The sequence below is a fragment of the Benincasa hispida genome, chromosome 5 (assembly GCF_009727055.1).
Source record: "Benincasa hispida cultivar B227 chromosome 5, ASM972705v1, whole genome shotgun sequence".
Classification (NCBI taxonomy): Eukaryota; Viridiplantae; Streptophyta; class Magnoliopsida; order Cucurbitales; family Cucurbitaceae; genus Benincasa; species Benincasa hispida.
In genome coordinates, this window is record NC_052353.1 from 47426218 (window position 1) to 47440738 (window position 14521).

Here is a 14521-nt window from a genome sequence, read left to right on the forward strand (position 1 = left end):
CCCATCAATGTTTAAAAGCCAAGAATCTAAATGCAACCTAATCCAAATCTCAAATCCATAGATCTACCATAGTTTTGCTAACCATGAACATGAATTTATCAAATATTTATTACTAGTAGACACAACAGTTGACATGATGTTTTTCTTCATTGAGAATGACAGTGTTTAAGTGTTTTAACATCCACGTTTTATATTCCAATCTAATCAAATTAGATTGAATTTCTTTGCATTTTTCTTCAACGGTTTCATTTGATTATTCAAACTTGCATCTTGCCGAGTTACAACCATAACTGTACATTAAATTCCAAGCACTATTATACAATAATTTCATGATATCAATAACAATCTCTAAATTCTTCGCTGGGGTCAAATGTACAAAGAATAATAATTAAACTCAATGGAACCATTGCAACACATAATATCTTTTAACTCACCAATTTATTTGACGGTTTCGATTGCATCGCTGATAATCTTCGGCCACTATAACAATATGTCACACAGCTCCTGACTCCTGTGGGCTGCTACAGCAGAAATCAGCTCTTTTGATGAACAGCAATTTGATGAATGTCCATCTCCTTCAACATCACTGAACGTCCACAAGAATCACATGATGCTGTTCTAGATCCACAAATGCTTTCATGCTCAGACAGACCTCTCAGTCTATCTCGGATGTCCATAGCAGAACTTCCAGCTTGAACCATGTCACCACAGAACTGACACGTTATAAGGCGTAGTGGGCAAATCGATGCTTGATGTTGTACCTGTCAAAAATACATTGGACATCTCTCAGAATACCATCAAGGAGATCTTAGCACATCAAGACCTTGAGAAATGAAACAAGAAAGATCCATCAGGAGGAGCACAAAAGATTAGTTGCTTACCATCTCTTCTTTCTCAAGGACTAGTCCACAAGCACATTTGAGTGGTACATGGAACACCTTGTTGTGTTTCTCCATCTCGCTTTTCTGAAGAGCTTGTCCACATTTGTCACAATGCACATGGTTCTTTGCCTCTTCGACTCTAAGGACCACGCCACAGTTAGTGTGCTGGCAAACAATGTTGTGTCTGCTGCAATAAGCTTCGTGCAAAGCTATAGTTCGACTGGGTATGTAATGCTTGCAATTCCAACATTCTACGGTATCCTGATCTGTAAATATTGATGAAGAGACTTCTTGTTTGCCTACCTTATGGTCTGTGACATCCTCGATACTCACTGAGATTTGGTACTTCGAAGTTCCCTTAAATCCATACACTCCAATGCTATAAGTACCAGGCCCAAAGTTTTTATCTTTAGAGCTGAGGATTAGGACCTTTGAACCAATATCATGTGAAGACCAAGAATGCTGGTGCTGAGAAGGAAATATGAGGGGATGCTTTGAAATGTAAATGTTTGTATCTCCATCATTAGTCTCCACTTCGAGCTTTACTTCGACTCTAGCATTTCCGGAAGAAATTATTTCCCATATATCATTGTCTATAGAGAACTTGTAATATGAATAACACCCTTCCTCTACCATTCCAGACTCGTGCTTCTTAAAAGTTAGCAGCTTGAGAACGCGTTCATCCGTTGTTCCAGAGGGTGAATCAGGACCAACTATATCAACCTCAATATCTGTTTCTAGAACGGATATACTAGAAGATGGTTTCAACTCAAGAACATTTAACTTGTATGTAAGCTCCCCATAGACAACAGTCAGTATGTCACCTTGAGAAAGGGTGGCATGCTGACGAAGACTTGTCTCAAGGATAGCTTTGTGATTTGGCAAGTCCAAAAAGCCTATACCTTCTGGTTGCAGTTTTGCATAGGTTCCTTTGGGTAGCCACACATAACGTAATTCAACTAATGGCTTTGCTGAAGAGTTGTCCAGAAATAAATTTCGCCAGACATGAGGAGGTAGTTCAACAAAACCTTCTTCTGCAGTAAACTCCAAAACACCTGAATGGGTGGCTCTGCGAGTCTTTTCCTCAGTAACGTCCGAGTCAGAAGGACCTTCTTGATGAACTACTGATAGTTGGAAGTACACAGGTCCCTTATCAAAAGCACCTTGATCAGACAATTCTGTGAAACCAGAAGGGGGCAGCTTGATCTTGTCTCCGTTACCCTGATAAGGTATAGCTTCTAAAATACGGTAGAAGGTAATTCCTCTTCCTGCAAGCATGGTTTCTTCCATTAGTAGATCAGCCTGAAACGTTCAGAGCCTTTGTCAAAACTCAAAAGGGAAAGTGGAAAATGCATGCGTAAAAAACGGATGACAGGCCAAAATTCATAATTTCAACAACATACCTATTATCGATACCAGGTAATGAGCATATGGGAAAATGTCCAAGTTCAACAACAATGAAAATATGGCAAATGCAACTACAGCTTTATATAAGTTTATATAACATATGTTAATCCTCGGGAATTTTCAAATTTTATTGAGTTTTACCAAGCATTCAATATGTATCTTTTAGTTAAGATGTTTAGACGTTCAAAGGGGACAATTTTTCTGCACTCTGAAACCCAAACTTAGACTTTCAAGTTTCAATGAAGGCAAGCCAAACCAAGAATATTTACTTTTCTGGGACTTTTTTAGTTTTCATACAGCTTACAACATCAATATTTCTTTAAAATAACCATTAAGAACTGTGTTCATCTCTTTACCTTCTTCCTATCAACCTATGAAATAGAGTCAGAGATCATTATGTGAAATTAGTTTTTAAGCTAGAAATTAGAGTTCAAATGTCCTGTTTCAAGAAATAACCCTTTCCTTACAGATAACTCTCTATCGTATAACAAAACTTCGGAAGTCAGCTTGCCCCCCTAACTAGCAGATTAGTGTCAACATCATGCCAAGCAAGTTAAGCACAAAAGATGCAACAAAAACACGTCAACATTTAAGTAAATCCTTTTTCCCATTCCACGATTACCAAAAGTTTTCTAAGTTGTGAACGTTAAGGAGGGCGTGTTCTAAATGCTTCCTCCTGAATACATCAACCAAGACACAACCAAAAAGCCAAGAATTTTGAAACACCAAGAAATACCTTCAGCCATTGTGGTTATTGGGCGATTGCGAGTTCATTTCAAAAGACCCAAATACAAGGAAAGAACGACGTTTCCTTGCTTCAATTCCTCCAGACAACAACAAAATCTAATTATAGTTCGAATCAATAGATAATAGAATAACACATTCATCTAAGGATATAGAATGCTTAAAAGTTTGCAGTCTCGATACAGAACAAAATAGCTTCCTCAGCAAGACAAGAAACAAAAGAAAGAAAACAAAAGATCTATCTGTATGCGATCACCATTCACAAGCAAAACATTCCATCAAGACAGGCACATCCAATGCGAGTTCTGCAATTAACTCAATCTCGGGAGAAAAAGAAAAAGGAATTCAGTTATAGAGTGCACCTTAATTTGGGCGTCGGCAGCATCGAGTCGTCTTGAAAGTTGAGCGGCTTCAATGGCTTCTCGTAGCTTTCTGGCCTCTTCTTTAGCTTTCCTTTCCCTCTCCACTTTTCGTCTAGCCATCTCCTTCCTCTCCTTCTGCTCCTTCTCGAGCTTCTCTCTCGCCCTTCTAAGCTCGAAATCCATCTCTTTCAAATCTGAGCCCTCTTAGTAGCTGAAGGAATCTCTCTTTGCTGTGTAAAACTTGAATTCGATCGGAAAAAATGGTGAAATCAAAGATTGTGGGGGTTGGATTTGGAGGTTTGAATGTATATATGAAATTTTCAGGTGAGGAAATGGAGACGAAAGCTTCCGACTTCCAGAAGAAAAACCAATTCGGATTTTTGACAGTCAACTATGGATGGTGGATATGTCGTAATTGGGCTTGGTTCTAGAACCTTCTGGGCCCTTCTTTTCGATTCGATGGCCCGACCCATTTCTCATTTCAAGTCTCAAAACGCTGCGTATCAAGGAGAAATTTCTAAATTTATTAAAGCATTTAAACTAGGGATGACAAAATTCTCCGGGGACAAAACCTCCAACGAAAAATACTCAATTTGATTAGGTAATGGCTATCCGGCTATGTTACCTTATGTTGACGAGAGAAACAACAAATTTTAAAGTTTCATTTGAAAAAATGGCAAAAATGTTTCAAAATTATAAAAATAGCAAAATAACTTTATATCATAGAAAATACTAATTAGTAAATGACAAAATTACCCTAAAACAACAAAATTAAGTACAAACGAAAATGCAAGATACGAATACCACAAAACAAATACACTCCAATATGGTCCTTAATCCTTCCAACGATGGAGGGAGAATATGGTCCTTAATCCTTCCAACGATTGAGGGAGAAAAGCAAAGTTGATTTTACCATGGGAAGGAATTGCAACTTCGGGACGATGTGACTAATGGAAGTATGATTGCCTTTGACACCAAATTTACCATCTTCATTCCATGTGACCATTTTTCTCATAGGATTTTGAAAGCCAACTTTAAACACTATTAATCCGAACATCATTGTTGAAAATTCATCAAGCGAAGAAGATGAGATTTAGGGTTTTTTGTTATCTTCATTTAATAAAATAATAATAATAATAATAATAATAATAATAATAAACTGAACAAAATATATATTCACACTTTTAAATATTTTTACGTGTTTGTGCATGAAAACTGAAAATATTAAAAATATAAAGAAAAAAAAGATTGAATTAATTTGATTAAAATAATAAAAAAATATTTAGATACAATTGAATTTGTAACAAATATATAAACAAATCAAAAGTTAGTTATTCAAATATAAATTGGAGAGAAAAAAACCGTAAGTTTTTATTTATTTTGATTAAAAAAATTTGATAAGTAATTAGATAAAATCTAATTTGATAATAAAATATAAATTCAAATATAATTTGGGAAGAAAAATAGGGAGTTTGTTTATTTACAATTACACTTATTCATGATTCCATTTTCATAAGCATCAACAATTATTTATAACTTCATCAACCACAAAACCTGAAAAAGAAACCTAACTCGTTGTAGAGGCATAGCAACTCGTAGGCAAGATTGCAAAAATGAATACTTATTTGTTTGTCAAAACGTCAAATTAATGATATAATAATATAATAAGATCACAATGAATAAAAGATAATTAACAAATACAAAAAAATGATCAAATTTAAATGAAATATACAGTTTGTTAGATGATAATATGTATGAAATATTACGTAAAATCCTGATTAGAATATTAATAAAAAAAAATTTAATCTGAATTTAAAATAATAAAAATTAATAAAATAATATAAAATCTGAAGATGTATTATAAATTAAAATTCAAACGGTGATAAACAAATTAAATATTAATTAATTTTTAATATTTTTCGAAAAGTGCTTAAATCAAATAAAAACAAATAGCTAATTTGAATCAATTAGGGGAGAAAAATGAGGAAGAGATTGGTTTAGTTTAAATTAGTTCGTGATCTAGTTATCAAAATCTAATTTTAATATTAAAAATAAATTTAAATTCCAAAAGAGGGCAAAAATTACGAAATGGCGGTCATTTTTCAGTTTTGAAATTTACCTTGTTAGATTAAAATATGGTTAATTTGATTATTAATCAAGCTCTCTAATTACATTGTGTTTATATACCGGTTATTAATCAAGTTCTCCACTTACACTATATTTATATCTTGATTATTAATAAAGTTCTACACTAACATTGTATTTAATATTTCAGACATACAAACTAACTAAAGGCAGTCAAGTACTATCAAAATAACAACTAACTTAGTGACTAAATATGAAATAATATGTACAATTGAATCTAATAACATATACAAAACAATTTAAAACTTAAAAAATATGGGAAAATATCTTATTAATTTATTAGAAATATGTATAAAATAATGAAAAATAATTCAAACATTTAATAGATTTGAAATTTGATTAGATAAATGAAATATGATAATACATGGATATTTAAAATATAAATTTGGTAGAAAAATCTGAATATTTAATTCAACTAAGATTAATATGAAAAGTGGTTAAATAGAATCTAAATTAATAATAAAATAGCATCGAACCTTAACTATGTGATCAAAATCAGGAAGAGTGGTTATTTTGAGGAGGAAGACGGTTATTTTTAATTTTTCAAATGAATCGATTATAGGGAAAGTGGAAAACTAAGATATCAGTATTATATAAAACCTCATTGTTTATGATTCTACACTTACCATGTATTTGCAATTTCATCAATAACAAAAGCTACAAATTAGACAAGGGTAAAACATGGATTTGAAAATTTGTGGTCATGTGCCTGTCATATGAGTTGACATAAATCTTATTATTTACCGGTTTTGCCATTTTTTAAAATCAAACCCTAAAATCTGCAATACACTTCAATTTCTCTTCTTGCATGGTCATACCCAAGGCCCAAAATAGCTTTTGATCATAGGACTTATGACCAACTCCTTAGTGGGTCAATCTTTAGGCATTTGGCTTTTGGACTTCATCGACTCCTTAGCGAGTCATTCCTTAGCCCTTTGGCTTTTTTCTATAGGACTTATAAATCAATCCCTTAATAGGTCATTCCTCAAGTCTTTAGCTTTTGGTCATAGGACTTATCCGTTATCGTTGTTCCTTAGAACTTTGACCTTTGACTATAGAACTAATGATCGATCCCTAAGTGAATCATTCCTTATGTATTTCCTTTGGTATAGTTGGTCATTCTTTAGGCCTTTGGCCTTTGATCTTAGGACTTGAGACCTAATTCTTGGACCCAAACTCTCATATGACTTGATTCAAACTCAACCAGTTGGGCCTCTAATCGTTGAAATACTTGGGCTGTGAGCTAAACAATTTCCTACCTCTAACATTTCTACAAATTTGCAGAATTTTCAATGTTTTGAAATTTATTTTAAAAATCTAGAGAACATGGTATACAAGTCCACTTTTAAATAGTAGATGGACCCTTTTTCTCGTAGGAGATATTTATGTTACAATAATATAATAAGATTGTATAAGTGACAATAGGGTTGAATTTATGAGAGAGATAATTATTTTTATGAATTGAGTTATGTTTCCTTCATGCCGGTAATTATCAAATGTTTCTATCATATATGTTAGATTATATTATTCGAATTAGATATAATTCAAAATTCCTTACTTGAATTATGTTTGAAATTAAATAGACAATTTTTTTTTGGTTAGTATAAATATATCATTAGGTTTGTATCTATTATGTAATTTTTAATAGAATGAAACCCTAGTCTCCTTTTTCTCATTAAGTTTGACATTTATAATATGTAAAATAAAATACATTACAATATTTACTAATAAAATTGTAGATTCAATCCAAACACTTTTCATCATTACTTTTATTATATTAAGCTTAGAATAAGTTCTTTGGAATTACTTTTCAAGTGTTTAAATATTTGCAGCGATTCTAAGTAGGCATGACTTAAACAAACAAAAATTTTAAAAGAAAAATCGTGTTAAAAATCATTTTGATTATTGTATCTTCAAACTTATTCAATGTTAGTCTTCTACTTTTAAATGTCTAATTTTTTTACATGTGTTGATATCAAATTTTACCAAGGGAAAGCACACCCTGACCTTCATATGCCATCAACCCTAAATTTGTAATTTAGGGAAGAGGGGATCTGTAAAACAAAGAAAAATGACTCTGATGTCTAAGTTAGTAAGAGAATTTTAGAATGAGAGAAGAAGTCAGAAGTTTAAGTTACCTCACATGGAATTATAATGATATATTTATAGGTTTCGATCTTTCTCATATTCCTTATCTAATTAGAGTTTTTCATCGAACTTTGGATTATGCTCGAATTGAGGCCGATCAATTGGGTCTTCTTGCTTGGGCTGGTCCAAGCTTCTAATCGTACATGGCCTTTTGGGCCTCCGATTGATGGGTCTTCCTTTAGGCTCGACCTTGACTGGGATGAGGCCGACCCATTTATTCGATTCTCAATCCACTTTCTTTTATCTTCCTGATTAATGCTTTTGCCTTTGGTTTTAGAATCCCCTGTAACATTATCCCACTATCAAGTTAGAGTTTACGGTTTTCTTGGCTATTTTTCCTTGAGTTTTAATCCTAAGAACCTATCTTGGGAGTATATTCTCCCTCTTCGGTTTCCTTGCCACCCCATCGCGAAACTCAATTAGAACTTTCTATGGGTTGTTGGGCCTATCAAGCCAAACCCTTTTGAGGTCCAATCGATTTTCCAATGCGCTTCTCCATCTTATGACAAAGTTAGCACCCAGCTATGTCAGGCCCACCTCAAGGATAGGCTCAACAAAAATTTTTGCCTTTTATACCGAAGGTGTACCTTAGGTCATGAGCTGATTTGGAATATTGCTTGGCCAATCTTATTAGGATTCAACCAGCTTCCTGGCCTACCCTTCCAACTCCAGCTATTTTGTTACTAATGGTTGTATTGCTTCCATGCCATCTGTCGTTGGTCTTCAGTTTATTTAGTGTCACGTGTCTATTGGATTTAGTGTCCTAAATCTCGTGGATCTTGTATTTTGTAATTTTTTAAATAAAACTTATTTACTTAATAAAATAAGCATTATTTTATTCGACATTTAGAATGCATTAACTCAATCCAATAAACTAAGATCCATAGTTATTTTATGTAGCTTGAACAGTATGTGGTAGACATACAAGTGGATCATGTTCAAGTAATAACCTAAAAGGTCTGCAATATATAGATAAAGTTGGGTGTCTTATCCTGGTGACATTGCAGATATGACCCACTTTGTAAATGTTACAAGAGTTGTAAGTATTACAAACGATTTGATCCAAATCATTCATGTGGAGACATGTGAGTGGGGTATCCTATACAAAGAGTTTGTATAAGACTGGACCATGAAATGTTTTGTTCTTTCTTTATAACACTGTTAATTGAAGAGACTAACATTTCATAGGATGACCATAGGTAACTTGATCTCAATCCTGAATAGGTTATGAACTTCTGTTTATGAAGACAATCCTTTGATTTATATGGGTGAGAGTAGCCTGTGTCGCCGACTCAAGAAGCCTACCATTTTAGGGATTTGTCTAAGTAGGGGGCTGGAAACATAACTCCACAAGATGAAATTCACACCTTCCCACTTTCAGGAAAAGTAGATGAATTACTCAACTAAGTGTTGACTTTGGGTCTTGAACAAGTGGTCCCTCCCTCTCATTGGCTTGAGAGGGGATTTGTTTATGGTAAGATCATAAACAGGTTGTTCATTAGAGGATCAGTGAGACTTAAGGAGAAAGATGTAACTACAAAGGTAAAATGATAATTTTGACCTAACTGTAATTACAAGCAATTCGTGAAGGATCGACTTGTTGATGACTGGTTATATCTATAGATCCAAAAATATACCTATAGTATAAAGAGTGCAGTTGTGGGTTTTTAGTAAAGTAACCCATAATTAATGAATGTTAGATAAGTTAATTAATGAGTTTAATTAATTCAATTTTGAATCATTGGAGCTTCTAATCTGTAGATCCATTAGATTCCCCTGCTAGCTCACTAAGGGTAAAACGAAGATCATTTTATTTTGGAATAATTTGAATTCTTCCAATTATTTTAGAGATTTTTTTTTATTAATAAGGATTAATATAAAGTATGATGTATAATGATATATTATAGTATATAGTTAATTATAAATATGATTTATAATTAAAACTATATAATATGAGAGAATAATATTTGAATAAGATTTGAATATTAAATTAATATGAATTTGATTCATATTAAAACTATATAGTAGAATTTAATATGAATTGGCTTCATATTAAAACTATAGGCTAAGAGAAAAATATGCATTTTTATAGGATTTAAATGCATGATTAAATAATATGTGATATTTATATTGATTAATTAATAGCTAGTTAGTTAGTTAATTAATTAATTAATATTTATTTAATTATTTATTAAATTAGATATGATTTCATATATATTTATTAATTAAATTAATTAATTAATTTTAAATTTAAAAAATAACTCCCTTACAGTTATGCAGGGGAGTGGAGAGTGGGTGTGAGGAGGTTATTTTCCCCTCACGATGGATTCTACTTTTTATCGCAGAAATATAGAAAAATATCATTGGTGTTGTTCTTATCTCTTTGCTTTCTCTCAATCTCTCAATGAAAAACCTTCTCTCAAATTTTTTTTCCTGTCGATCTGGATCCCACCATCCGTGATCCTACAAAGAGACATAGCAAGGAAGCCCTAATGGTAGTGTCCATTCAAGTTCCTGAAGGTTCATGTAGAGGATTTTCTTGAAGAAATTGGACTTCAAAGGTAAAATTTTTTGTGCTATAGAAAATTAAATGCTTAACCTTACTTTCTCTGTAAAATCAATTATGTGATTCTCTCAATCCTAATTCAAAGACACGATGTTAAAATGCTTCTGCATTGGAATTCAATATCGCCCCCTCTTTGGATGGCTATGGATTGAGGCCAACTAGTTTAGTTGCCTTTCAATCAACATCATTAGATTTGAACTCTCCTTTTTTTAGCCTATTACATTGCCTTTCACAATGCTCAAGAAAATCTCATTGTTCTTGCATGCCCTTATGTTTTTTTTAGCAAAAACAAGCCATTCTTTTTTCCTTGAATTGTCATGTCATGTCCTTTCTTGCTTCCCATTTTTTTCATTGTTGTATCATATCACTTTGAAAAATAGATCCTTAAGTCGTCTTGTTGGTTTTAAGGGGAATCTCTCAAGCCTATTGTTTCCTCATCATAAAGTCACTTCCTTTCTCATCCTTGGCCTCGATCCTCTATATTATCACTTTTAGCCCCATTCATTTGTTTCAAAACTCTTCTCGATTTTGATCGCCTTGGGGTGGATCTTCTTTTCCTTACATCTTTTTTTTTCATTTATATCTTGCTGGTTGAAATTTTCTTTCTTATGACTAATGATAATGACTATAGCTTCAATATACTTGATGATTTTTATGACTACTCTGATGGAGATCATTCAAAGTTTTCTTATCATGAGGCCACTCTTGAGGCCGAGGGGTTTGAATTGGGGGGTGAAGTTTGTTCTTTTAACTTACCATCTTATGTCACGAACCTCATTTGGATAGATTGAGGCTTGACTATTGTATTCCATAAAACATTCATGTAGGATCTATATGTTGGGGTTGATGCCCTAAAGTCTCGTGTCCTGTAGTTTGTAAACAGTTTGTACAAACGCCTGTGTTGTATAATATATGATATTTTACTTCACATCTTGATTTTGCTCAGTTGTTTGTTTTATTTGCTTTACCATAAACCAATAAACCTAAAATCCCTGGTTATCTGGATGTAACTTAACCATGTATGTGGTGACATACAAGTGGATCATGTCTTAAGTGATAACCAAAATGGTCTGTAGTATATGGATATAGGAGGGAAACCTTATCCTGGTAATGCTAAAGATGCGGCCCGCTTTGTGGAATGGTCACAAGTGTTGTGACTTGTCATAGATGGTCTGATTTTGATCATTCGTGTAGGGGACATGCGAGCGGGGGCGTTCTATACAAAGAGTTTGTATAAGACCTGACCACGAAGTGTTAACGTCTCGTTATATAACACCGTTCATGGCAGAGACTTCACTTCACTAGGATGACCATAGGTAACATGACATCAGTCCTGATTGAGTTGGGAACTCCTACCATTGAGGGCGGTCCTGATTTGTATGGATGCGAGTGGCCAGGTCACTGACTCAAACCTACCATTTTGGGGATTCGTCTAATTTGGGAGCAAGGAACTCAGCTACACAAGATGAAATTCACTCCTTCCCCGAAGCAGGGGCAAGTAGATAGATAGCTCCCTTAAGGACTGATTCCAGGACTTGAACGATGTGGCGCCACACACCTTCTCTTGACCCGAGAGGTGTTCACACATAGTTGGACTATGTTGTATTGTTCATTAGAAGAATCAGTGGTACTTAAGGAATGAGATGTAACTACTGAGGCAAAACGGTAAATTGGCCTAGTTGTACTTACGAGCATCTGTGAAGGGTCGTCGTACTTATGATTGATTATATCATAGAAATATATCTGTGGTAAGAAGAGTTCAAATGTTGGTCTTTAGTGGAATGCCTGACAGTTAACGGATGGTGGATCTCATGGCTAAAGAGTTTAGTCAACTATTCATGTACTGTTGGAGCTTCGAGCCATAGGTCCATAAGGTCCCCTAGGTAGCTTGGATAAAATCGAGAATCAGTTTTTGGGTCAGTTTGAAATATTCAAATTGACACGAGGGATTTTGATTATATATGATATAATTGACTAAATGTATGAGATACATTATTTTGGAGAAAATTAGATATAAATATGATTTATATCAAGTAAAGGAGAAATTACTATAGTAGATATATGATATCAAACTATAGGTTAAAAATATAATATGATTATATTCATTTATTAATTAATTGGTTAATTATGTGATAATTGGCCGGAAACTTCTCCTCAATCGTGCGTTAGTGGGAAAATCTCATTCGGTTATTGTAACTGAAGAATAAAATGAAAATTGGTTTCATTTTGCAAAAAGTTCAAAAAGAGTTCGGAAAAAATCGCTCAAGGTGTGGAAACGTATCGATTGCTTAGCTGAGAGCCTATATGATAGCGCCCTATCGCTTAAATGATTGCACACCCTATGTCTAAACGATCACATGCATTCTCTAAATGATTGCTCAACTATTTTAAACGATCGCTTAGCGTGCCAAGTTTTCTAAACGATTGCTTACTAATTACTAAACGATTGCTTAGTAAAACCTATACGATCGTGTAGCTTTCTCTGAACGATAAGCATTCGCTATACGATAGCCTTCTCCAACTTGTTTATCGTTCTACACGATCATCCCCTTCCTCCTTCCTCTACCAATTCCCCACTCTTTGGAATCTCACTCCGAGAATACCAAGGGCTCTAAGTGGTGGTGTTGTCTCCGCTTCTACTGTGCGTGCATTGTCGTTCATGTAGACGATCGTGTTGCTGGTAGCCGACTATTTGTTGGGCGATAAAGAACGTAGAGGGTTGCTTCCACTGGGTTGAGTTCGAAGTGAAAATAGTCTTCAACTGGTACGTGAACTCAATCTCTTGTATTTTATTTGTGAAAGCATGCCGTTAATTAGTGTTAAATTGCATACTTATGTGTTAGAATGTGTGTGTGGTAATTTAGTCACAATGAAATAGGAAAGATCCGAACGCGCTCATGAATACTATTCTTGAAGAGTTCCTTCACTATATAGAAACCCTAGAGGGGGTGAATAGAGTTTATTGAAACTAATTAAAAAAAAATCTAATATGGGCCAAATTAAACAAATTAACAAAATTAATTTAAACAATAAATTCATGCAAATAAATTCAACCCAAAATAATCAAGAGGTTAATAACATTACTTTAAAGTCCCTAAATTGATTCTAATAACAAGATTGATATTAAATGTAAAAATTTAAAAACTACCAATCAAAATATACAGATATGAACAATTAACTTCAAGAACAAATATTGCAATTAATTTCACGTAATAAACCATAATAGCACATTAATTGAAAGATTAAAGTGGTATATGGATAGAGAAAATTAACATTGGAAATTTTTGTAGTGGTTCTATCAAACTCGACCTACATCCACTTTCCAAGTGCCTCTTGGGATTTTGTATAATGATCTCACCGACTCTTTCCACGGATTAGAGCCTAATTACTACACCGCTTTTTTTGTGGAGTTCAAGAGTCAATCCTTTCCACGGATCATGATCAAATCGTTACAATAGCTCTTTTTACGGATCAAGAGCAACCTTACAAAATGTTTGGAAAAAATTAAAGTACACACTTGAGAAACTCTAAAAAGGAGTGGATTTACAAATTTTGAGCTCACAACAAATCAATCCTACCATACATAAATCTTTATCAAGAATAAGATGAAAAAGAAGAAAATTGAAGCTTGAAGAGAGCAATAATGGAGACTTAATGAATTATGGAGGATTGTAAAAGATGTGAAATTATTATTTTAATTTTGGAGAAGATGAAGAGTTTAAAAATAGAAGGGGTAGGTGAAAACCAAATCTAATTTGGATGTTGGTAAAAGAAAATTGAATGATTGAGATTTAAACTAAACTAGTTGTTAGAGACAAACAAAAATTAATATTTTAATATATATCTTTTAAAATTATTTCTTTTAGAAAATATCCACCACGTGTCAAAACTAGCCATTAGACACAAACATAAAATATATTAAATTCATTTTCTTTTTAAACTCATTTTCTTTTTAAAACCAATCCAAAAATCAAAAGTCCATCATGTGTCGCTCCTCCATTGCTTTAAGTGGCACCGTTCAATCGGTCCATTTTGATGGGAAAAATTTTGCCATGTCATCAGCTTGGGATTTTTTTTGTTAAGTTTCTTTCGGTCATATCTTCTCTAGTTAAACTCCGATATGAGTGCTTCAAATTTCTTTGAAATCGTTGTTCTGAGCTCTACGCAATAAACACTTCAAAACACTAAAAAATGTAATGAATAAAAGTATGTTTGTTATCATCAAAATATTATTTAATTAATTAATTTGAGATTAGGGGCAAAAGGCC

The 14521-nt window shown here is 33.4% G+C and overlaps 1 protein-coding gene across 2 annotated transcripts; it reads right to left on the minus strand.

Moving 5' to 3' along the window:
- Positions 1-229: 229 nt before the first annotated feature.
- Positions 230-3771, minus strand: LOC120078059. Of its 2 annotated transcripts, none has more exons than XM_039032251.1 (3): positions 3395-3771; positions 882-2183; positions 230-761 (listed from the first exon to the last, which is right to left on the minus strand). In XM_039032251.1, exons 1-3 carry the CDS (start codon positions 3575-3577, stop codon positions 534-536), a joined length of 1713 nt encoding a protein of 570 aa, XP_038888179.1. In that variant the 5' UTR covers positions 3578-3771; the 3' UTR covers positions 230-533. The 2 variants fall into 2 exon arrangements, with proteins under 2 accessions (XP_038888179.1, XP_038888180.1); XM_039032252.1 differs by lacking the exon at positions 3395-3771 and adding an exon at positions 3025-3388 and having other exon boundaries at positions 882-2149.
- Positions 3772-14521: the final 10750 nt, after the last annotated feature.